The 26,602-nt window shown below is 45.0% G+C and overlaps 1 protein-coding gene across 6 annotated transcripts in view; it reads right to left on the bottom strand.

The window, feature by feature from the left end:
* Positions 1–26,602, bottom strand: part of katnip (katanin interacting protein) — a 333,986-nt gene that overhangs the window by 176,157 nt on the left and 131,227 nt on the right. For all 6 annotated transcript variants that reach the window (XM_072480763.1, XM_072480761.1, XM_072480758.1 and 3 more), the window contains one exon: positions 9,147–9,249. In XM_072480763.1, coding sequence (XP_072336864.1) covers positions 9,147–9,249 — 103 coding nt within the window. The remainder of the gene's footprint in view (positions 1–9,146; positions 9,250–26,602) is intronic.

Below are 26,602 nucleotides of genomic sequence, written 5' to 3'. Positions count from 1 at the left end.
GATAAGCCAATACCGCCCATTGCTTCCGCACGTATCCAGCGCTGGGCTTTGTTGCTTGCTGCATACGAGTATTCTCTGGAGCACAAACCAGGTACGCAGATAGCAAATGCCAACGCACTGAGCCGATTGCCTTTATCGACCGGCCCCATGTCGACCTCCACGACCGGTGAGGTGGTTGAAGCCCTAAATTTTATGGACACCTTGCCTGTCACGGCATCACAGATCAGTGAGTGGACCCAGACGGTGCCAGTCCTGTCAAAGGTTCGGCACATAGTCCTGTATGGTGGGCAGCATAGACAGCTCCCAGGCGAGTTGCGGGCATTTTCCTCCAAGCTGTCAGAATTCAGCGTGGAAGACGGCATCCTCTTGTGGGGGACGCGTGTGATTGTCCCGGGAAAAGGCCAGGAGCTGATACTAACAGACTTGCACAATGGGCATCCAGGTGTGACCAAAATGTAAATGTTGGCCCGGAGTTATGTCTGGTGGCCAGGCCTCGACACCGACATTGAGAAGGTGGCCCAAAACTGCTCCATTTGCCAAGAGCATCAGAAGCTTCCGCCGGCCGCGCCCCTACATTACTGGGAATGGCCAGGGCGGCCTTGGGCACGCTTGCATGCAGATTTCGCAGGCCCTTTTCAAGGATCCATGTTCCTTCTATTAATTGACGCCCAGTCTAAATGGCTAGAGGTGCATAAATTGCAGGGGACAACGTCCTGCGCAACAATTGAAAAGATGCGTTTGTTGTTTAGTACGCATGGCCTCCCCGAGGTGCTGGTCACGGATAATGGCACTCCATTCATGAGTGAGGAGTCTGCGAGGTTCACGAAGATGAACGGCATATGCCATATCCGCACTGCCCCTTACTACCCGGCTTCAAATGGGTTGGCGGAGCGCGCAGTGCAGACATTCAAAAGAGGCCTAAAGAAGCATTCTTCCGGATCAATGGACATGAGACTGGCTCGCTTTTTGTTTACGTATAGGACCACCCCCCATGCAGTGACTGGGGTAGCTCCCGCAGAACTCCTAATGGGCCGGAGACTTCGCACCCGCCTTAGTATGGTTTTCCCGGACATTGGCGCAAAAGTACGCCGCACACAAGAACGGCAGGGACAGGGATTTTCTCGGCATCGGCCAATTCGGCAGTTTGCGCCCGGTGACCCAGTGTTCGTTCGGAATTTTGCTGGTGGTGCCGTGGGTTCCTGGTGTAATCTTTCGCCAAACGGGCCCTATATCTTACCAGGTGCAAGCCCAGGGTCGTCTCCAGCGCAAACATGTAGACCACGTTCAGTCCAGAAGACTATCCTTTCAAAAGATTCCCCGCCCCCGGAGCTCATTTCTACAGCCGCAGAGACCAGTGACAAGGGACGGTAGTCCTCACAATCTTCCACTGGTGCCTCACTCGAAGCCTGCACAGGTCGTTACAGAACCGAATGGAGATAGAGATGCTGACATGACGGAGGCAGCAGACTCTGACTCCGAGATGGAGACACAGGATGCATCAGAGGGGGAATCCTCGGGCCCACGGGGTACAACTGTTGCGCTGTTCATCACGGAAGCGCCGGTCTCCGTCTCGTTACACGCCACCTGATCCAGCGCCGCGTGCAAATGGTGTCTGGCCTGCAGCAAAACGAGTCCGACGCCCTCCTTCGTCAGGGTCTTCGGTGGATTCCTTGGACTTTGGGGGGGGGAGGGATGTTATAACCTGCCTACTTACTATTGGCTGGGGACTAATGACTATCCCACAATCCTGTTGGAGTATGAGCTTCCCAATGAGGGGGGTGGAGAAACCATTAGTAAACTCCTAGTATAAATAAAGCTGGCCAGTTTAGGAACCAGCAGGAACAAGTGTGCAGTAAGGGAAGTTGCTGCTGCTGTTATATATATATATGTTATTGTAAATAAATGTTATTACTTTGTATCCTTAAAACTCGTGCTGGATTCTTCGTGGCCCTCACAAAAAGAACATTACAGCGCAGTACAGGCCCTTCGGCCCTCGATGTTGCGCCGACCTGTGAAACCACTCTAAAGCCCATCTACACTATTCCCTTATCGTCCATATGTCTATCCAATGGCCATTTCAATGCCCTTAGTGTTGGCGAGTCCACTACTGTTGCAGGCAGGGCATTCCACACCCTTACTACTCTCTGAGTAAAGAACCTACCTCAGACATCTGTCTTATATCGATCTCCCCTCAATTTAAAGCTATGTCTCCTCGTGCTAGACATCACCATCCAAGGAAAAAGGCCCTCACTGTCCACCCTATCCAATCCTCCGATCATCTTGTATACCTCAATTAAGTCACCTCTTAACCTTCTTCTCTCTAACGAAAACAGCCTCAAGTCCCTCAGCCTTTCCTCATAAGATCTTCCCTCCATACCAGGCAACATTCTGGTAAATCTCCTTTGCACCTTTTCCAATGCTTCCACATCCTTCCTATAATGCGGCGACCAGAATTGCACACAATACTCCAAATGCGGCAGCACCAGAGTTTTGTACAGCTGCAATATGACCTCATGGCTCCGAAGCTCAATCCCTCTACCAATATAAGCTAACACACCATACGCCTTCTTAACAACCCTCTCAACCTGGGTGGCAACGTTCAGGAATCTATGTACATTGTCACCGAGATCTCTCTGCTCATCCACACTGCCAAGAATCTTACCATTAGCCAAGTACTCTGTCTTCCTGTTATTCCGTCCAAAATGAATCACCTCACACTTTTCTGCATAAAACTCCATTTGCCACCTCTAAGCCCAGTGCTGCAGCTTATCTATGTCCCTCTGTAACTTGTAACATCCTTCCGCATTGTCCACAACTCCACCGATTTTAGTGTCATCTGCAAATTTACTCACCCATCCTTCTGCGCCCTCCTCCAGGTCATTTATAAAAATGACAAACAGCAGTGGCCCCAAAACAGATCCTTGTGGTACACCACTAGTAACTGGACTCCAGTCTGAACATTTCCCATCAACCACCACCCTTTGTCTTCTTCCAGCTAGCCAATTTCTGATCCAAACTGCTAAATCACCCTGAATCCCATGCCTCCGTATTTCCTGCAGTAGCAGTACCGTGGGGAACCTTATCAAACGCTTTACTGAAATCCATATACCCCACATCAACTGTTTTACCCTCATCCACCTGTTTGGTCACCTTCTCAAAGAACTCAATAAGGTTTGTGAGGCACGACCTACCCTTCACAAAACCGTGTTGACTATCTCTAATCAAATTATTCCTTTCCAGATGATTATACGTCTTATCTCTTTATAAACCTTTCCAAGATTTTGCCCACAACAGAAGTAAGGCTCACTGGTCTATAGTTACCTGGGTTGTCTCTACTCCCCTTCTTGAACAAGGGGACAACATTTGCTATCCTCCAGTCTTCTGGCACTATTCCTGTAGACAAAGATGACTTAAAGATCAAAGCCAAAGGCTCAGCAATCTCCTCCCTAGCTTCCCAGAGAATCCTAGGATAAATCCCATCCGGCCCAGCTGACTTATCTATTTTCACACTTTCCAGAATTGGTAACGCCTCCTCCTTATGAACCTCAAGCCGTTCTAGTCTAGTAGCCTGAATCTCAGTATTCTCCTCGACAACATTGTCTTTTACCTGCGTGAATACTGATGAAAAATATTCATTTAGCACCTCTCCTATCTCCTCGGACTCCAAGCACAACTTCCCACTACTGTCTTTGACAGGCCCTACTCTTACCCTAGTCATTCGTTTATTCCTGACATATCTATAGAAAGCTTTAGAGCTATCCTTGATCCTACCTGCCAAAGACTTCTCATGCCCCCCACCCCCTTGGCTCTTCTTAGCTCTGTTCTTTAGGTCCTTCCTAGCTAACTTGTAACTCCCGAGCGCCCTAACTGAACCTTCATGTCTCATCTTTACATAAGCCTCCTTCTTCCTCTTGACAAGTGTTTCGACTGCTTTAGTAAACCACGGTTCCCTTGCTCGACCACTTCCTCCCTGCCTGACAGGTACATACTTATCAAGGACATGTAGTAGCTGTTCCTTGAACAAGCTCCACATTTCCATTGTGCCCATCCCCTGCAGTTTTCCTCTCCATCCGATGCATCCTAAGTCATGCCTCACATCATAATTGCCTTTCCCCCAGATAGACGGATAGACATCGCAAGTTTGAAGCAGATGTTGGACAGAGGGGAAATAACAAAAATTAAAAGGGTCTACAGGAGCTATCAACTGTCAGACTGTTTTACGAAAAGAGGGGCGAATTCACAGAAACTTTTGGATATTGTTAATGAAGGGCGCTTGTTTCTGTGACTGTTTTTCTTTCTCGTCCAAACAAAAAAAAAAGGGGGGAAATCATGTGCGTGTTTTTGAGTTTCTTGAAATTTTGTTTTCTCCTAATAATTTTTTTTCTCCAAGGGGAGACTGTTAAGTAATGGGTTGAGACATTGCAATTAGTTGTCTCATTTATGTTAAGTATCCATTAATTGACACTGATATGTAAAGGGGCTTCAGGTGGCCTCTGTCAGGTGATGTATAGTTAGAGTTTTGCGCAAAGGCTGTTGGAATGAAATAAATGTCTGTTTGTGAAGAAGTTACAGAACTTTAGACTCTTCATATCACAGCAACTAAAACGTCTAACAAACAACCCTATCAACCTGGGTGGCAACTTTGAGGGATCTATGTACATGGACCCCAAGATCCCTCTGTTCCCCCACACTTCATAGAATCCTGCCTTAAACCCTGTATTCAGCATTCAAACTCGACCTTCCAAAATGAATCACTTCACATTTATCTGGGTTGAACTCCATCTGCCACTTCTCAGCCCAGCTCTGCATCCTATCAATGTCCTTTTGTAACCTGCAACAGCCCTCAACACTATCTACAACTCCACCAACCTCCGTGTCATCGTCAAACTTACTAACTCACCCATTCACTTCCTCATCCAAGTCATTTATAAAAACCTCAAAGAACAGAGGTCCCAGAACAGATCCCTGTGCGACACCACTGGTCACCAACCTCCAGGCGGAATACTTTCCATCTACTACCACTCGCTGTCTTCTTTCGGCCAGCCAATTCTGTATCCAGACAGCCAACTTCCCTGTATCCCATGCCTCCTGATTTTCTGAATGAGCCTACCATGGGGAACCTTATCAAAAGCCTTACTGAAATCCAAATACACCACATCCACTGCCCGACCTTCATGAAATGAAAATCGCTTATTGTCACAAGTAGGCTTCAATGAAGTGACTGTGAAAAGCCCCTAGTCGCCACATTCCGGCGCCTGTTCGGGGAGGCTGGTATGGGAATTGAACCGTGCTGCTGGCCTGCATTGAACCGTGCTGCTGGCCTGCCTTGGTCTGCTTTAAAAGCCAGCGATTTAGCCCAGTGGGCTAAACCAGCCCCTCATCAATGTGTCTCGTCACATCCTCAAATAATTCAATGAGGTTTGTGAGGCATGACCTGCCCCTCATAAAGCCATGCTGACTATCTTTAATCAAAATATGTCTTTCTAAATAATCATAAATCCTATCTCTCAGAATCCTTTCCAATATTTTGCTCACCACAGACGTAAGACTGACTGGTCTGTAATTCCCAGGTATTTCCCTATTCACTTTCTTGAACAGGGGAACAACATTCGCCTCCCTCCAATCATCCGGTACTACTTCAGTGGAGAGTAAGGACGCAAAGATCATCGCCAACGGCGCAGCAATCTCCTCCCTCGCTTCCCGTAGTAACCTTGGGTATATCCCGTCAGGCCCTGGGTACTTATCTATCCTGATGCTTTTCAAAATTTCCAGCACATCCTCCTTCTTAATATCTGTTCGAGTCTATTAACCTGGTTCATACTGCTCTCATGAGCAACAAGGTCCCTCTCTCTAGTGAATACTGAAGAAAAATATTCATTTTGCTCCTCCCCTATCTCCTCAGAATCTAGGCACAAGTTCCCTCCACTATCCCTGATCGGCCCTACTCTCACTCTGATCATCCTCTTATTTCTCACATAAGTGTAGAACGCCTTGGGGTTTTCCCTAATCCTTCCCACCAGGGCTTTTTCATGCCCCCTTCAAGCTCTCCCAAGTCCATTTTTGAGTTCCTTCCTGGCAACCTTGTAACCCTCTAGAGCCGTGCCAGATCCTTACTTCCTCAATTTTACGTAAGCTTCCTTCTTCCTCTTAACTAGAAGCTCCACTTCTCTTGTCATCCAAGGCTCCTTCACCTGACAATTTCTTCCTTGTCTCAGTGGAACAAAACTATCCAGCACACGCAGCAAGTGCTCCTTAAACAACCCCAACATTACTGTTGTGCATTTCCCAGAGGACATCTGTTCCCACTTTATGCTCCTCAGCTCCTGTCTGATAGCAGTACAATTTCCCCTCCCCCAATTAAATCCTTCCCATACTGTCTGTTCCTATCCCTCTCCATGACTATGGTAAAGGTCAAGGAGTTGTGGTCACTGTCACCTAAATGCTCTCCCACCGAGACATCGGACACCTGACCTGGTTCGTTGCCAAGCACCAAATCCAATATGGCCTCCTCTCTAGTCGGCCTATCTACATATTGAGTAACAAATCCTTCCTGTACACACCTGACAAAATCTGCTCCATCCAAACCATTTGCACTAAGGAGGTTCCAGTCAATATTAGGGAAGTTGAAGTCACTCATGACAACAACTCTGTTACCTCTGCACCCTTCCAAGATCTGCCGCCCAATCTGTTCCTCTATCTCTCTGCTGCTATTGGGGGCTCTATAGGAAACTCCGAATAAAATGACTGCTCCTTTCTTGTTTCCTGTCATGATATGCAGACATGCAGATAATGATATACAGACAGGCACAGGCAGGCAGCTAATGAACAGAGAGAACAGGACATGACCAATGAGCAGGCAGGACACTCAGGGGTGGTATCTCACTATAAAAGGCACGAGGCACTCACACTTGGTCTCTTTCCACTGATGAACATCGACAGAGTGAGTCAGGGTTATGTACAATATCTCTCCTCCAGCACGTGGCTAAGAGCTAGTCTGGATCAGTCAGACAGAGTAACCACACTTAGGTTAGCAGAGAGTCGAACTCATAGAGAACTGTGCTACTGGTTCAATAAATCAGATTGAACTAACTTCAAAGTCTGGAGTATCTTTTGGTTAAAGCTGCATCCAGTTGCAGCCTGTGTTATTCCAGAGTATATAACACATCAATTTCCACCCGTACTGACTCAGTAGACAAACCCTCCTCGACTACTTCCTTTTCTGCAGCTGTGATGCACTCCCTTATTAACAGTGACACGCCCCCTCCTCTTTTACCTCCCTCCCTATTCTTCTGAAAACATCTAAACCCCGGAACATCTCACAACCATTCCTGCCCCTATGAAATCCATGTCTCCGTAACGGCCACAACATCGTAGCTCCAAGTACTGATCCATGCTCTAAGTTCATCTCCCTTATTCCTGACATTTCTTGCATTGAAACAGACACATTTTAACCCATTCCACTGAGTACAACTTTGCCCTATCAACTGTCTATCCTTCCTCACAGACTCGCTGCATACTATTTCTGCCTGTTCAACAGCTACCCTATCCTCTGATCCATAGCTCTGGTTCCCATCCCTCTGCCAAACTAGTTTAAATCCTCCCGAAGAGCTCTAGCAAACCTTCCGCCCAGGATATTGGTGGCCTCCAGTTTAGGTGCAGTCTGTCCTTCATATACAGGTCCCACCTTCCCCAGAAGGTATCCCAATGATCCACATATCTGAAGCCTTTCCTCCTGCACCAGCCCTGTAGCCACGTGTTCAGCCGCACTCACTCTCTGTTCCTTGGCATGTGGCACCAGTAGCAATCCTGAGATTACTACTCTGCTTGTTCTGCTCTTTAGCTTCCAACCTAACTCCCAAAAATCACTTTTAAGATCCTCATCCCTTTTCTTAGCTATGTCGTTGGTGCCTTGGTGCACCACGACTTCTGGTTGCTCCCCCTCCCCCTTAACAATTCTGTAGACTCGATCCGAGACATCCCTGACCCTGGCACCCAGGAGGCAACATGCCTTTCGGGAGTCTCGTTCACGTCCACAGAATCTCCTATCCATTCCTCTAACCATTGAGTCTCCTATCACTATTGCTTTTCTATTCTCCCCCCTTCCCATCTGAGCCACAGAGCCAGGCTCAGTGCCAGAGACCTGGCCGCTAGGGCCTTCCCCCAGTAGGTCATTCCCCCCCTCCCTCCCTCCCCTCTCCCCCCCTCCTCTCTTCCCCCCCTCTCTCTCTTCCCCCCCCCTCTCTTCCCCCCCCTCTCTCTTCCCTCTTCCCCCCCTCTCTCCCCCCCTCTCCCCCCCTCCCCCCTCCCTCCTCCCTCCCTCCCCCTCCCTTTCCCTCCCCCTTTCCCTCCCCCTCCCTCCCCCTCCCCCTCCCCCCCTCTCCCTCCCCCTCCCCCCCTCCCCTCTCCCCTCTCCCCCCCTCTCAAGTGAACCCTCTAAAATTGGTGATTCTGCTAAATGATACAAAGATAGCTTGCTGCACCCCCCCAAAAAAAACAACAACAACTCTTACCTTACAGAATGTAGCTGCCCTGTGAACCAACTGGAACTCCGCCCTCCGACTCTGCTCCCAGTCAGCTGCACTCTCTGTAAACTCCCAGCTCCCTTCACGCTCTTTGAGGAAATGTAGCAAAGGAGCATCTTGCTCCCTCCTCACCTAACTCCCATCATTGGTCATGTTGAATACAAACAAAGTGTGGGACACATATTTTTCCCAGCACATTTATGAGGGCATGGTGCCTGGCAAGTCAATGGAAATTATAATATCTAACAAGAACACCTTGTAAATATAATCATTTAGATCTGTAAAAGTTAAATTTGCATTGCAAATTACTCATCAACTAGAATAAATGAAAACTTTTGTTGGTATCCAAGTGGAGTTGTATGTTCCAAGATTCATTGCATAATAATGTGTATGTAAAGAATGGTATTAAACAATGCATTCCACTGTTTTCTCATTTATCCTAATTGCAGAAAACAAATTATTGCAGAGCTAATTACAAGATCCAGTGGTGCAATAGGGTGAGCATACAAACCTCCTCGATTGAACAAGTCAATGCTTTGCAGTTATAAAAGCTTTTATGAAAGCTTAGTAATTGTACAGTAATAAACTATGTATTTCAATAAGAAAGATTTAAAAGTCATTCACCTCAATTGTCAGTGGATTTCTTGTCTTGAAGGCACTGCTGTATGATTTGTAATTGGAAGGCACTTCAATTTTCTCCAACACTTTCAGTAGCTTTTTTTGTTGACTGTAAAACACAAAGGTGGCAAAATAATTACAAGTCCATATGTAGTGATTGATGCACTCCGGCGAGGAGCAGTGGCATAGTGGTATTGTCACTGGTCTAGTAATTTAGAGACCTAGACTCATGCTCTGGGGACCTGGTCCAAATCCCACCAGGGTAGTTGCTGGAATTTTAATTTGATTAAAAAAATCTGGAATTAAAAAAAGTCTAATGACGACCATGAAACCACTGTCGATTGTCGGAAAAACCCATCTGGCTCACTAATGCCCTTTAGGGATGAAAATTTGCCATCCTTACCTCGTCTGGCCTACATGTGACCCCAGGCTCACAGCAATTTGGTTGACTCTTAAATACCCTCATTATGGGCATCAAATGCTGGCCCAGCCAACGATGCCCACATCCCGAGGACCAATAAAAAAAAACTCCATGGGTATTTTTTTTAATACTCATACCACATTTTTACAGCTCTTTTACAAAATCAAAGGAGAAAGTTAGATGTACAACTTACTTAGAATCATAGAATTTACAGTGCAGAAGGAGATCATTTGGCCCATCGAGTCTGTACCGGCTCCTGGAAAGAACACCCCACTTAAGCCCACACATCCACTCCATCCCCGTAACCCAGTAACCCCACCAAATATTTTTGGACACTAAGGGCAATTTAGCATGGCCAATCCACCTAACCTGGTCATCTTTTGACTGTGGGAGGAAACCAGAGCACCCGGAGGAAACCCACGCAGACACGGGGAGAACGTGCAGACTCCGCACAGACAGTGACCCAAGCCTGGAATCGAACCTGGGGTGAAGCAACTGTGCTACCATGCTGCCCATTCATCACCTACAAGGCACATATCAGGAGGGTGATAGAATGCACTCCCCTTGCCTGGATAGCCTTCAAAGGCCTATCCAGGCAAGGGTGGCCTTCAAAGGATGGCCTGTGTGACAATGGATGTTATTTGTTGATAATATTTTTTGAGATTATGATGGCATCCTGAAAATAAAGCGCTTCTGCATGTGAGTGTCCATAATTAATTAAACTGGGGGAGGTTAATAGAGGCAGCTTGTCTGATATTTGAGAGAAAAATGGGTAAAGATGTTAGGTTCATGCATTTGTAACAAGGGGTATGATGCTTTTGAATCTAAAATTTAAGATTTTTTTATTCATTCAAGCAATGTCATCTTCACCAACCGGGCAAGCACGTATTGCCCATCCCTAATTGCCCTTGAGAAGGTGATGGTGAGCTGCCTTCTTAAACCTTTGCAGTCCATGTGATGTAGGTACACCCACTGTGCTGTTAGGAAAGTCGTTCCAGGATTTAGACCCAATGATAGTGAAGGAAAGGCGATATATTTCCAAGTCAGGATGGTGAGTGACTTGGAGGGGAACTTCTAGGTGGTGATGGTCCCATGTATCTGTTGCCTTGTCCTTCTAAATGGCAATTGTTATGAGCTTTGAAGGTGCTGTCTAAGGAGCGCTGGTTGAGTTCCTGCAGTGCATCTTGCAGATGGCACGATGGCCACCACTGTGCATCAGTGGTGGAGGCAGTGAATGTTTGTGAATGGTGCCAATCAAGCAGGCAGCTTTGTCCTGGATCGAGTCAGCTTTTTGAGTGATTTTGGGGAGCTGCACTTATCCAGGCAAGGGGAGTGCATTCGATCACCCTCCTGACATGTGCCTTGTAGGTGGTGAATGGGTATTGAGGAGTCAGGGGTGAGCTACTCGCCGCAGGATTCCTTGCCGTTGACCTGTTCTTGTAGCCACAGTATTTATAGGACGGGTCCAGAAAAGTCTTTCTTTTCAGAAAGTAGCTTGCTTCTGAACCTTCTTTTTAGATTTCCACATCCGAGTGGAAATATTTGAGGCGTCATGTGGTAATCCCATTCTTAAAATAACAATTCTTTGCTTTGGGTGATATTACTTGATTTTTATAATTAAAATCTTGCCATGACACTGGATTACACTCCCACATCAGGTACGGACATATTGAACTTTTAAATAAGAAGTGCTTTTTAAAAACTGGACACAGAAGCCAAAGAAAGCTGTGAATGTAAATTCTGAGAATGTTATTCAATGGCTGTCTGGAAAATTCCTATGTGGATTATACTCAGCCCTGAGATACAACGGAATGTCGCCATCTTTTTCGGATGGAAAAGGAAGGATTAAAATGCAAATACTGAGCTGTAATCATCTGCAGAGATAATGGAAGCAGATTACCATCTCAGCAGAAACTACTACTATCCTGCGAGTTATATCCCAGACGTGTTTTTGGTTTTCCTCTTCCAGGAAACCACTGCAATCCTGGGCTGGGTGTGCTAGTCTGGTGTAAGCTGCGAAAAGTCACAGCTCAAGAACATCGACTGGGTACCCAGTCTTGAAGGTAAAATTTCCCTGTCTCTTGGAACCCTAGAATCAAGTCAAGTCAGCAAAGCCACAGGAGAGAAGGAATCAGGACAACTCCTTTCAGCTAACCTGCAGAACCAAGAATCTCCAAACCTTTTGACTGTGCTCAAGTCAAACCAGCTCAACTGCCAAAATCAGCACTACTGGAATTTCACAACTTGAAGCCACAACATTTCACCTCTAGGACTAATTCATATTTTTTTAAACTTTAATTTTGGACTCACTTCTCATTTCTAATCTGTGTGCTTGGATGTTGTGTTTGGTTATTTTCTTCTTGCATTTTAGTAACTAATAGGTTTAGCTCAGTTGGGTGGACAGCTGGTTCGTGATGCAGAGCAAGGCCAACAACACGGATTCAATTCTCGTATCAGCTGAGGTTATTCATGGAGGGCCCGCCTTCTCAACCTTGCACCTCGCCTGAGGTGTGGTGACCCTCAGGTTAAATCAACACCAATCAGCTCTCCCCTTGAAAGAGGAAAGCACCCTCTGGTCATCTGCGACTACGGCGACTTTACTTACTCCCTTTGATAAACTCAGTCTTGGTTAAATCACCTCCTTTTAAAACAAGTACATTTGGACTGGGAAAATATACCGACAAGGGGAGGGATAGCGATCCTTTTCAAATTGTCCTTGTTGCGGCCAAGCAAAGGGGTTGAATAAGGCCGGGCAGCCAATTCACCCCTCTTCACCCAAGAGCATAACCATTTGGGGATACCCAGTCCTGAATCATAACAAATTTGACAACCTAGTCCGGGTATGGTCGTAACAATCTGTAAGGTGGCTGTCGCCAAGCAGGTCGTTTACTCATGGGGTTCTTGGGGGGGGTTGTTCTGCAAGATTGTTTCAACTGAATCAATCTTATGTGCTAATGATTGTTTCAATATATCTCCCAACTTTTACAATCCTAGGAGGTGCTACTGGTATTATTATTATTATTATTAATTATTAATATGTGTTCTATGATTTTGGTGGTCAGGTGCTCTTCCTCCTCATGTTCAAAATACAAAAAAAAAGGTTCATGATCAGTAAGACAGGTTTCCATCTGGGGTCTAGCTTGCTCAATCATAATATTGGAACAAATTTGGGGCTCTTTGTGGCATTTGAAATTCCTTGATGGAATTGGAATTTGTGAATCTAAAGAGTAGGAGTATGATGGGAGCACTAAACTCAGGAGTTTTATGTTGAGGGAGTTTAATGTGGTTGGACTGCAAAGTAGCATTGGAAGTTGTCAAGTTCTTGGAAGAAAAGGAAGATTTAAGAATTGAGTAAAGATTAAAAATAAGATTTGGATAAATTAAAGTGAAGAATGGCATTGATAAGAGCGCATCTGTTTGAAGGGGTTGGGGTTTCTTGATATGCGGATCAGCTTTGCAGCAGTAAAACAAACCTTTACCTATGTGACAGGGGTGTATATAGAAATAGGTGTTAGAACTTTAGAAGAGGTGAGTTCAAGGTGGAGAGAAGAGTAGAATTTACACCTATATGCTAAATGTCTGGTCTAACAAGTTACCATCAAAGGATGAAAACAGTATATCTATTGGAGGAGAATTGGGTACAGCAGGTGAGGGGGTACAGCCAGGTGAGGGGGCACAGCCAGTAAGCAGCTAAGACCATAGCCATGCCCAGCTGGAAGGGTAGTTTTCTCCAAAAAGGAAGTTGGTGTTAAAAGCTGCTGTATTAAAAATCTGAGAAAAAACACTTCTCTGAAACCAACGAGAAGCTTTACTAAGCTTGTAGGTACTTCATGGGACTTAACATGGGGCAGCACGGTAGCATAGTGGTTAGCGCAATTGCTTCACAGCTCCAGGATCCCAAGTTCGATTCCCGGCTGGGTCACTGTCTGCGTGGAGTCTGCACGTTCTCCCCGTGTGTGCGTGGGTTTCCTCCGGGTGCTCCGGTTTCCTCCCACAGACCAAAGATGTGCGGGTTAGGCCATGCTAAATTGCCCTTAGTGTCCAAAATTGCCCTTAGTGTTGGGTGGGGTTACTGGGTTATGGGGATAGGATGATGTGGGCTTGGGTAGGGTGCTCTTTCCAAGAGCCGGTGCAGACTCGATGGGCCGAATGGCCTCCTTCTGCACTGTAAATTCTATGAAATCTATGAAACTTATATGCTGGATTTAGCTCACAGTGATACGATATTGGATATTGTTCGGAAAAGTGACGTTTCTCAAAATTCAGGAACGCAGTTAGCTGGGAGCGAGGACTAACGGCATAAGATACTGTCTGTGTGTGTAGCCATTATTGTAGTTACGTATACTGTTGTCTAGTATTGTAGTCTGTGTTGTGTGTTTCTTTTAAGTCACTAAACATTCTATTGTGATTGATTACAAGATGGACTTTTCCTCACTGGCTTGCATATCTTTCCTCACATTATGCCAAATTGAAAATACACACCATTAAGAACCATTAAGTTCCAAGTTACCATAGATACCATTCGGCCCAACAATTCTGCACCGACCCTCTGAAAGAGCACCCTACCTAGGCCCACTCCCCACGGTCAATCCACCTAACCTGCACATTTTTGGGCTGTGGGAAGAAACCGGAGTACCCAGAGGAAACCCACTCATACACAGGGAGAAAATGCAAACTCCACCCAGGCAGTCACCCAAGGCCGGAATTAATCCGGGTTCCTGGCGCTGTGAGGCAGCAGTGCTAATCACTGTGCCAGTGTGCTGCCCTTCTGGGTTTTGTGATACCCTTGCATTTAACTTTGGCCAGGTTCTTAATACAGTTGCTAAGGTTTTCCTGTGAAGATGTAACTGTGGAGTATTTGAAATCTCTCTGACTAAAACTAAACTGAGAGAATTATCAGGTGAAGTGCAGATAGAAATAAAGTGTTCTGCTGATACGGTTAAAACACTTATCCAACATTTAAAGTTAATGGAGACACTTGAAACTAGTGTGTCGTAGCTAGACGTCGGATGCAAATAAAGCAGAGTGACAGAGAAAGAGACCGAGAAAAGCTAAAGTTTGAACTTGAAAACGAAATGGCACTGAAAAGATTTGAACTAGAAGAAAAAGATGCATGAGAAAAAGAGGAACAAGAAAAGGAAAAGAAAGGATTGCAAGAAATCAAAATGCAAATTGAACTTCAGAGAGACAAGTTCGCAATTGAGGAAAGTTAGGGAATAGAGAAAGAGAGAGCTTCAAAAAGAGAAATTAGTCAGGCAGTCTGAACTGTCCAAAGTGTAACTCAGAATGAAGAATGAAAGGAGAGATAGTGATTTGGATGGCGAGTTTGATTCCTTTGAGGAATTTGATTCAACTAAAAAATCTTCAGTTAGTGCCTAAATTTGCAGAGGATGGAGTTGAAACATATTTCACCACGTGTAAAGAAAGCTCCAAAATTGAATTGGCCAAGACATGCATAGACTATGTTACAGAGTGTTTTGTCAGGTCCAGCCATGTGTATGTAAGCTTATCAGAAGACCAATCTGCAGAATAAGAGGTAGTAAAAGTGCAACACTACATGATCAGGACCTAATCAGTTATTTGTAAAGTCTGCAAGAGAAAAAGAAACTCTGTGGGTTTAGGCCTTTGAAGCTAGACAATATTTTTGAAAATGAGAGTTGAAAATGAGAGAGATATTATTGTGGAAGGATTAAGAAACAGTATTCCAGTGACTGTCGAAAGATATTGAGATGAAAGACAAAAAAAAGATCAGGGAAGATCTTGTCTAGCCGACATTCATAATATTTCACACAGTTGAATGTGGAAAAAGGATCACATGGGAGTTAGCAAGGAAATTGGAGATAGACGAAACATAGTGATGGTAAAAGTGTTAGTAACAAGGAACAAGCTGAAGGACGCCAGTCTACTAAAGATGAAAATATGGAAAGCAGAAGGAGGGCGAAAGGTACATTATTATTGTAACATGGCTGGGTATACAAGATAAAATTGCTGGAAGTATAATGGGAGACCAATTGCAGTGATAAGAACTCAGAAACATTCTGTAAAGAAATATGCTGTGAGCTCTGACACCCAAGTGAAAGTCAAACCAGTAGCATTTGTACAGATGAAGGAGGAGGAGTCAATAGTAACCATAGAGGCAGGAACGTATTCGCAGCCTACTAAAGGAAATTCAGAAGGATAAGTCACAGAGATGCTCAAAGATTTTACATGTGAAGGGAAAGTATATCTTGTTCCAACACCCTGGGCAAGTGTGCAGTCAATTCTAGGGACTAGAAGAGTGGGCCACGCGTCCTGGAATAACAACACAAATGAATTAACCAATAATTCTTATAGAAATTCCCGAAGTATTTGGCTCTTAATAATCTAATAATATTTATTGTCACAAGTAGGCTTACATTAACAGTGCAATGAAGTTACTGTGAAAGTCCCTAATCACCACACTCTGGCGCCTGTTCGGGTACAGAGGGAGAATTCAGAATGTCAAATTCACCTAACAGCACGTCTTTCAGGACTTGTGGGAGGAAATTGGAGCACCCGGAGGAAACCCATGCAGACACGATGAGAATGTGCAGATTTCGCACAGACAGGGACCCAAGTAGGAATCAAACCTGGAACTCTGGCGCTGTGAAGCAACAATGTTAACCACTGTTCTACCATACCGCCAATTTTGTGTGGTGATAAGGTTAAAGGCACATAAACATAAACACGAAGAGGACAAATGTATAAGACAGGGGTAGGATGCCAAACCCCAGTTGGTTGGATGTATTGTTGAAGAGATTACTCAAGCGAAGATTAGAGAGAATGAGGCTGATGTGTTTAGTTTGTTAAAGTTAGTGGAGTTACAGCAGAAGGATCCAGCATTTAAACAGTTATAGCAGACAGCTTACTCTGAGGCGAAATACATTCCAGGGTGTTATTACTTTAAAGATAATGTGTTAATGAGGAAATGGAGACCTCATGTCCCAGCAGATAAAAAGTGGGCAATAGTGCACCAAGTAGTGAACACCTCAGATAGGGATTTGGGTTTATTGTCACACGTACCAAGGTACAGCAAAAAGTATTATTCTGCGTACAGTCCAGACAGATCGTTCCATACATGAAAAACATAGGACATACGATAGATACACAATATAAATTCACAGACACAGACATCGAGTGAAGTGCACAGAGTGTGGTACTACTCAGTAGAGAAGATGCGTGGAGAGAGCAGTTCAGTCCATATGAGGGTCATTCAGGAGTCTGGTAACACTGGGGAACAAAGAACAATACAGCACAGGAACAGGCCCTTCAGGCCTCCAAGCCTTCGCCGATGACGTGTCCTATCTAGACCAACTGCCTGTATCCTTCTATACCCAGTCTGTTCATGTGCCTATCCAGATAAGTCTTAAAGGTCGCTAACGTATCTGCCTCAACCACCTCACTTGCCAGTGCATTCCAGGCCACCACCGCCCTCTGTGTAAAAGACTTCCCCCGCACATCTCCATTGAACCTTCTCGCCCCTCACCTTGAACTTGTGCCGCCTTGTAATCACCATTTCCACCCTGGTAAAAAGCCTCCAACTGTTCACCCTATCTATATCCCTCACAATTTTATAAACATCTATCAGATCGCCCCTCAGCTCCGTCTCTTGTGGGAGAACAATCCCAGTTTATTCAATCTCTCCTCAAAGCTAATACCCTCCATACCAGGCAACATCCTGGTAAACCTTTTCTATACTCTCTCCAAAGCCCTCACATCCTTCTGGTAGTGCGGTGACCAGAATTGGACACAGAATTCCAAATGCGGCCTAACCACGTTCTATAAAATTGTAACATAATTTTCGAGCTTTTATACTCGATACCCTGTCCTATGAAGGCAAGCGTGCCATGTGCTTTCTTTACCACCATTTCCACCTGTGGAAGGATCTGTGGACCTGCACGCCCAGATCTCTCCGTGTCTCTATGCCCATGATGGTTCTGCCATTTATTTTATAGCTCCCACCTGAATTGGATCTACCAAAATGCATTACCTCGCATTTATCCGGGTTAAATTTTGTCTGCCAGTTCTCTGCCCAATTTTGCAGCCTATCTATATCCTTTTGTATTATATGACAATCTTTATCACTATCCGCAACTTCTGCAATCTTAGTATCATCCACAAACTTGCTAATCAGACCCGCTACGTTTTATTCCAAGTCATTTATATACATTACAAATAGCAGAGGTCCCACTACTGATTCTTGTGGAACACCACTAGTTACAGACCTCCATTCGGAAAAAACCCATCCACTGCTATCCTCTGTCTTCTATGGCCAAGCCAGTTCTGGATCCATCTTGCTAGTTCACCCCTGACCCCATGTGATCCAATCTTTTGCACCAGCCTGTCATGAGGGACCTTATCAAATCCTTTACTAAAGTCCATGTAGACAACATACACAGCCATTTCATCGTCAATCATTTTTGTCACCTCCTCAAAAAAAGTCAATCAAATTAGTGAGACATGACCTCCCTCGTACAAACCCTGTCTGGTTAATAAGACCATTCACTTCCAAATGTGCATTGATCCTGGGCTGGATTCTCCAATAATGGAACTATGTCCCCACTCCAGCGTAAAAACGTGGCAAATTACTCTGGACTTTCTTCAGGGAAGTCCAGAGTGATTCTCCTACTTGAAGGGGGCTAGCAGGGCCCCGGAATAATCCTCGCAGCTCCGGCTGCCGATACGGGGCCCTGCATTTCCGGTCGGGGGTCCGCGCATGCGCATGGTGGTGGCCTGCTTCGGCCGTCCCGCACGACATGGCGGACCCACACCGTGGAGCGGCACCAAAAAGATAGGCCCCCCCCCCTGAAATTGCGCGCGCCCGCAGATCGGTGGCCCCCGATCGATAGCCTGGCCGTCTGTGAGGCCCACCCCCGGTGAAGGAGCCCCCCGCCCCCCACCTGGGCCGCCGCAGACCGAGTCCGCAGCCGCCACGCCGAGTTCCCGACGTGTGGGACCATGAAAGACCCAGCCCATCGGGAACTCGGCCAGTTACACTTGGCGAATCACCGCGGGGGCCTCTGTCAATGGCCCCCTACCCACGTCGCGAAGATTTAGGCGTCGACACTGTAGCCACTTAAAATGGCCAACTCCCGATTCAAAATGGCGAACGGCAAAGGCTGATGGGAAAGTCAGCCAACAAGACAAAAACCAGCAGCTGCAGGTTGGCTGTGTATTTACCTCTGGAAAGGCCTGACACTATCGATATCAGCAACCATCAGCATAATAAAACAGCCAACTGCATACAAATGAGCAATCATCGGGAACAATAAGCAACATTTAGACACACAAAGCAAAACCAGACTCTTCGGCGCCAGCAGGAGCCTACACAAAAGGAGGTGAACGAGCACCTCAAGACCGCCCATCGATCAGGGAACTGCTCCAGCATTGGAGAAAATCGAACCAAGCGATTGGGACAAAGTCCAATCACTTGGGACCAGGTACAGGGTCCGCCCCAAAAGGCGGGAAGCCCCTGGGGACTATAAGAATTGAGCCCCAAGTTCAAATCGCTCTCTTCTCTTCCTCTCCACGCTCTTTTCCTGCCCGGGTCACCCAGCAACAACGAACCAACATTGACCGTGACCGGAGCCGTGAAGATCGAACTCGTAAGTTTAATTCAACGCTCGCTACGAGATAGACGCTCCGAGCTACCAATCGGTACCAACTTCGAATCCCGCAGGCTCAGAACCCGAACGAAAGGCCATTTGTTTCCCTGACCTGGTGGGCCAATTCCAAGTTAAGTATAGGCCTGTTAGTTGTAGAAGTAGCTTAGACGTAGAATTTGTGCATGAGTAGCGATAACTGTGTATAATAAATGTGCTTTGATTTAATCTTACTAATCGGTGTATTGGATTATTGATCATTACTCGGACTTGAACCTCGTGGCGGTATCAAAGATACCTGGCGACTCAAGAGCAAAGGTAATAAAACAGAGCAATTAAACCAAGGAGAAAATTAGCAACAACACCCATTCTCCACCCCCGCGCCGATCGCGATTTTGGCGCGGAGGCTCGGAGAATCCCGCCCCCTAACACTGAGAATCTTTTCCAACAATTTCACTATCACTGACGTCAAAGCTCACTGGCCTATAATTACCCAGATTATCCTTGCAACCCTTCTTAAATAATGGTACAACATTGGCTATCCTTCAATCCTCTGGGATCTCACCTGTGGCCAATGACAACACAAAGATTTCTGTCAGAGGCCCAGCGATTTCATCTCTTGTCTCACTCAGTAATCTGGGACAGATGCAATCTGGCCCTGGGGATTTGTCTGCCTTACTGCTTTTTAACACACCTCACACTTCCTCCCTCATATTAACGACCTGTTCTAAAGTGTTTACACATCCTTCTGAGACACCACCAATCAAAGTGTCCCTCTCCTTTGTGAATACTGATGCAAAATACTCATTAAGGATCTCACCTACTTCCTCTGGTTCTACACATAATATCCCTCCTTTGCCCTCGAGTGTACCAACTCTTTCTCTACCTACCCTCTTGTTCCTAATATACGTATAAAATGCCTTGGGATTTTCCTTAATCCTGTCTGCCAAGGACATTTTGTGACTGCTTTTTGCCCTCCTAACTCCCTGCTTGAGCTCTTTTCTACTTTCCTTGTATTTCTCAAGTGCTTTTTATGTTTTTAGTTGCCTGTACCTCACATATGCATCTTTTTTTCTTTTTGACAAGATTCGCAATTTCCCTGGTCATCCATGGTTCCCGAATCCTGCCTTTCCGGTCTTTCCTTTGTAAGGGGAAAATTCGGGACAACTGATCAAGACCATAAATCATGGCTGACACTGTATCAGAAACAGGCAGGCAAACGGTTAAATCAGATGGGTAGCACAGAAAGACCACACTTAAAAAGCACAGACACAGATCCTATCAGGACAATAAAGTATTCCCAATCAATACAAAGCCTGCATTTAACACCTCGTTATGAAACCCGGAACATATCTCAACCGCCAGCCAAAAGCCATCACCATTTGATCTAGTTAAAGGGAGCTCTATTGTGAACCTAAATAAATCCTATTAAAAAGCATGGTATTGACGTCAGAGCCAGGAAGCCCGCGAAAACTATGAATGAATGAAATCAGGAATGAATGGGCTGTGAAGTGGGAACCGGTAATGGCCCACTGAAACTAACCTACGATAATACCGTCATGAATAAGCCCGCCAAGAATCATGTCTGCAGGGTAAAACTGTAAATATGCATGAACCCAAAAGCCCGCCAAAACTTGTAAGAAATCTGTATTATATAAGATGAAGACTTTCTGTATGTACTTTGAGTTCAGTGTGGACCGTGCTGTCTTTTAACTCCGGCCCGCTGTTCTCCCTGGAGCTTCAGACAATAAACCCTGTCTTGCGATTCAAACTTCAGGTTGACTTTTCTCCCTGCAACAACTTTTTACCAGCACATGCCTGTCCTGCACTCCCATCCACTGCTCCTTAAAAGACTCCCACATGCCAAATGTAGATTTACCCTCAAACAGCCTCTCCCAAACAACAGCCTCCAAATCCTGCCTAATCTGGTTGTAGTTAGCCTTCCCCCAATTTCGCACCTTGACCCTCGGACAACACGCGTCCTTTTCCATGAGTATCCGAAAGCTTATGGAATTGTGGTCACCGTTCGCCACATGTTCTCCCACTGCAACTTTGATGACCTGGCCTGGCTCATTCCCTAGTACTAGATCTGATACAGCTGTTTTTTGAAATTCATTTACGGGATGTAAGCATCACTGGTTAGGCCAGCATTTATTGCCCATCCCTAGTTGCCCTTCAGAAAGCGGTGGTGAGCTGCCTTCTTGCACCGCTCCAGCCCTTGAGGTGTAGGTACATCCACTCTGCTGTTAGACTGGGAGTTCCAGGAATTTACCCCAGCGACATTGAAGGAACGGCGATATATTTCCAAGTCAGGGCGGTGGGTGACTTGGAGAGGAACCTCCCAGTGGTGGGTTTTGAATCTGTAGTGCATATTCTCAGACTTTTGTATCTCCTGCCCGATGGAAGAAGTTGGAAGGGAAAATAACCCGGATGGAAGGGGGTGTTTGATTATGCTGCCCGCTTTCCTAAGGCAGCAGGAGGTGTAGACAGAGACAAATGTAGCCACCTAAAATGGCTGATTCCCGATTAGAATGGTCAAACCCTGATCTAAAATGGCAAACGAAAGAGGCTGATGTGAAAATCAGCCAACAGGACTCAAACGGACAGCTGCAGGTAAAACAGTGTATTCGGCTCTGGGGAAGTCAGCCCAGACCGATACCTGCAGCCATCAACATCACAACAACCCAGCCATCTGCATATTAAGCAGCCATATTAAGCAGTAAGTTGCTACACATTAGCAACATAAAGCCGATCCGGACCTATCGGCGCCAGCAGGAGCTGACACAAAGGAAGGTAGACGACCACCCCCCGATCAAGGAATCGCCCCATTATTGGAGTATATCGAACCAAGGACCAAGTCCAATCACTTGGAACCAGGTATGAGGTCCGCCCCGAGAGGCGTGAAGCCCCTGGGGACTATAAGAATAGGGGCCAAGTTCAGATCAACCCTTCTCTTCCTGCTCACAACCTTCGAGACCGTTTGACAAAGAAAACCGTAAGTGTTACTCCAGCGATCGCTACCAGATAGGCGCTCCTGACTATCGACTTGTACCAGCCTTTGAATCCCGCAGACCAGAACCAATTCGAAAGACCATTCGTTTCCCTGACCTGGTGGGCCATTTCCAAAGTTAAGTATTGGCCTTTAGTGGTAGGTAGTAGTCTAGAAGAAGGATTATTGTATAAGTATTTATTGCTGTATATAATAAATGAGCGTTGACTTAACTCTTACTAAGTGGTGTGTTGCATTATTAATCAATACTTGGACTTGAACCACGTGGCGGTATCAGAAAGATACCTGACGACTCATGAGCAAAGGTGACAGAATAAGAATAAAGTAAACTAAGGCTAAAACGAGCAACACAATGGATGGGAGGCAGGTTCACGTGATGGACTGGGCTTTGTTCACGACAGGGGAAAGAGTCAACAAGTGTGCTACATGTAAACATGCTCAAACGGCACTTTGACAGAGGGGATCAACAGAAGCAGGTGCTAGTAACTGTAGGCAAGAAGGAAGAAACCAAAATTAAAGATTCTGAAATTGACCTTCTTCTGATTAAATTGAAAAAAGACAACATTTAGAGTTTTACCAGGGAAGACAAATTTGGCTTTGCATGATGTTGATTTGGGGGATTTGGTTTCAATAAGGAGACACCCATATTAATTAAATCCAGTAAAATTGCCTCAAGTGTGCAAAAAATTTAATTTATGCTTTAAAATGACATGATAGAGCCCAGGCATAGTAATTGGTGTTCGCCCATTGTAATGGTGCCAAGCCTGGATGTATTGCAAAGACTGTGCATTGATTATCGCAAAGTAAATACAGTAACAAAGGCAGATTCATATCCTATTCCACAGCTAGAGGATTGTATTGAGAGTTTGACAATTGGTACTCATCACAAAAATTGAATTACTGCGAGGATACTAGCAACTATCCTTATCGGAAAGGCAAGAGAGATATCAGCATGTGACTCTAGATGGTATATAACAATACAAAGTAATGTCCTTTGATATGAAAAATGCAACAGAAATATTTCAGCGACCACAAAGTGATTGAAGGACTGAGCAATTGTGCTGAGCATATTGATGACTTAGTGGTATTCAGTCAAACGTGGGGGGAACATTAATAACATTTAAAAGTACCGTTTAACTGACTACAGGGAGCCAATTTAGCTGGTTAACTTAGCTAAAAGTAAACTTGTGAAAGCAAAGGTGAAACCACATTGTTGCATATGGTCAAGTGGCCCTACGAGAAGCAAAAGCTACTGTAGAGTTCCCAGTGCCTACAACAAAATGGGACGTTTTGCGATTTCCGGGCAAGTGGATTTTATCAGAAATTCATGCCAAATATCAGTGGGCTCATTGCTCCACTGACTGGATTGCTTAAAAGCAGAAGATTTGAATGAACACACGAGTGCCATGCAGCTTTTAAGACCAGAAGACATAGGAGCTGAAGTAAGGCCATTCGGCCCATCGAGTCCACTCCACCATTCAATCATGGCTGATTTCAACTCCATTTACCCGCTCTCTCTCCATAGCCCTTAATCCCTCGAGAAATCAAGAATTCATCAACTTCTGTCTTAAAGACACTCAACGTCCCGGCCTCCACCGCCCTCTGTGGCAATGAATTCCACAGACCCACCACTCTCTGGCTGAAGAAATTTCTCCTCATCTCTGTTCTAAAGTGACTCCCTTTTATTCTAAGGCTGTACCCCCGGGTCCTAGTCTCCCCTGCTAATGGAAACAACTTCCCTACATCCACCCTATCTAAGCCATTCATTATCTTGTAAGTTTCTATTAGATCTCCCCTCAACCTCCTAAACTCCAATGAATATAATCCCAGGATCCTCAGACGTTTATCGTATGTTAGGTCTACCATTCCGGGGATCATCCATGTGAATCTCCGCTGGACCCGCTCCAGTGCCAGTATGTCCTTCCTGAGGTGTGAGGCCCAAAATTGCTCACAGTATTCTAAATGGGGCCTAACTAATGCTTTATAAAGCTTCAGAAGTACATCCCTGCTTTTACATTCCAAGCCTCTTGAGATAAATGACAACATTGCATTTGCTTTCTTTATTACGGACTCGACCTGCAAGTTTACCTTTGGAGAGTCCTGGACTAGGACTCCCAAGTCCCTTTGCACTTCAGCATTATGAATTTTGTCACCGTTTAGAAAATAGTCCATGCCTCTATTCTTTTTTCCAAAGTGCAAGACCTCGCGCTTGCCCACGTTGAATTTCATCAGCCATTTCTTGGACCACTCGCCTAAACTGTCTAAATCTTTCTGCAGCCTCCCCACCTCCTCCATACTACCTGCCCCTCCACCTATCTTTGTATCATCGGTAAACTTAGCCAGAATGCCCCCAGTCCCGTCATCTAGATTGTTAATATATAAAGAGAACAGCTGTGGCCCCAACACTGAACCCTGCGGGTCACCACTCGTCACCGGTTGCAATTCTGAAAAAGAACCTTTTATCCCAACTCTCTGCCTTCTGCCTGACAGCCAATCGTCAATCCATGTTAGTACCTTGCCTCGAATACCATGGGCCCTTATTTTACTCAGCAGTCTCCCGTGAGGCACCTTATCAAAGGCCTTTTGGAAGTCAAGATAGATAACATCCATTGGTTCTCCTTGGTCTAACCTATTTGTTATCTCTTCAAAGAACTCTAACAGGTTTGTCAGGCATGACCTCCCCTTACTAAATCCATGCTGACTTGTCCTAATCCGACCCTGCACTTCCAAGAATTTAGAAATCTCATCATTAACGATGGATTCTAGAATCTTGCCAACAACCGAGGTTAGGCTAATTGGCCTATAATTTTCCATCTTTTTCCTTGTTCCCTTCTTGAACAGGGGGGTTACAACAGCGATTTTCCAATCCTCTGGGACTTTCCCTGACTCCAGTGACTTTTGAAAGATCATAACTTTGACAGCTTAAAGGCTCTATGACTATTACCCCTACTCCAGCATCACCCAATTATACAAAACAGCTTAACATGGCCGTTAACTCGAGTGATGTGGGTGTTGGTTCTGTGTTGCTACAGAAAGATAAACTGGGACTTGAGAATCCAGTATGGTATTTCTCATGGAAATTGAATGTACGTTAAAAGAAATGGAAGAGACACTCAAGTTTGGTTCTGGCTTCGCAGCATTTTGAAGTGTATGCTGCAAAGAACTTTTCAGAGACAATTGTGCATACTGACCACAATCCTTTGAAGTTTCTAGGGAAATTTTGGCACAAAAAAATCCAGACTGTTCAGGTGGAGTTTATTATTGCTACTGTTCAATTTGAAAATTATATATGTGGCTGGATGGAAGAATTGCAGATGCGTTGTCAAGAGGTCAGATTGAAAAAGAACATGAATCGCAGGAAATTGAAAATGGACTAGAATTAACATTATTCTTTCAAAGAATTTGTACATATTATCATGTTTGATGCATGTGCACCGTAGTATTTCATGTCAATAAGTAAAGTAAGTAATAAGGAGGTTAAGAAAATGAAAACATCTACCAATATAATGTTTCATTTCTTTGCTTTGAGGGAGGTGTGATGATGGATGTTTTAAAAAAATCTTTGATTATGGTGGTATTGTGGAAAGAAAACTGTTTGTGGGTGTGTCCATGATTAATTAAACTGGGGGTGGTTATAAGCAGCTTGTCTGTGAGATGATAGATCGAAAGGCAAAGATGTTAAGTTCATGCATTTGTAATGAGGGGGTATGGTGTGATTGATTTAAAAGTAAATAGGTTGGGTCTAGAATTTGTATTATATGACAAGTGGGGACTAAGTTTTCACCAAGGGACGTTCTGAAGTGGCTAGGAACTTTAACAACTTACAATATATTACATTTTACTGACTAAAAGTAGAGGCTAGATATTTAAGGAATTATGTTCAACTGATCTGTTTGGCTGTGGGTGGGGAAATGTCCTGAAGACCAGGTCTGTGTGCTGGGAAGGTGTGAAAAGTTTGAATCTGAAGCAGTCATCCTGTACCAAGCCAGAAAAGGCTTTGTTTTCAGAAAGCTGTTTATTCCTGAACATTCTTTTTAGGTGGTACATCTGTGAATTGTCTAGGGAGGTAAATGTTCCATTGTTGGGTATATCCAAGCTGAAATAGATAACATTTTGATCTCTCAGGGAATCAAGTGATATGGAGAGCAAACGGGAAAGCAGGGCTGAGGCAGAAGGTCAGCTGTGATAATATTGAATGGCGGAGCGGGGTCAAGGGGCCAACTAATTTACTCCTGCTTCTATTTCATATGTTCTTATTCAATAGCAGCATTAAACAAATAGGTGGCCACTGAGGCCATTAAAATCCAAATTATTTGTACAATTTTGAAACTGTTTAAGATGTTATGGAAAGGTAAACCAAAATAACTAAACTAACCGAAAGCTCCCCCCAAAAGAAGACATTACCAAAAAG

Source organism: Scyliorhinus torazame, chromosome 17 (assembly GCF_047496885.1).
Source record: "Scyliorhinus torazame isolate Kashiwa2021f chromosome 17, sScyTor2.1, whole genome shotgun sequence".
In the NCBI taxonomy this organism is placed as follows: Eukaryota; Metazoa; Chordata; class Chondrichthyes; order Carcharhiniformes; family Scyliorhinidae; genus Scyliorhinus; species Scyliorhinus torazame.
The sequence above is the reverse complement of the archived record's forward strand: the minus strand, read 5'-3'. Positions and strand labels throughout refer to the sequence as shown.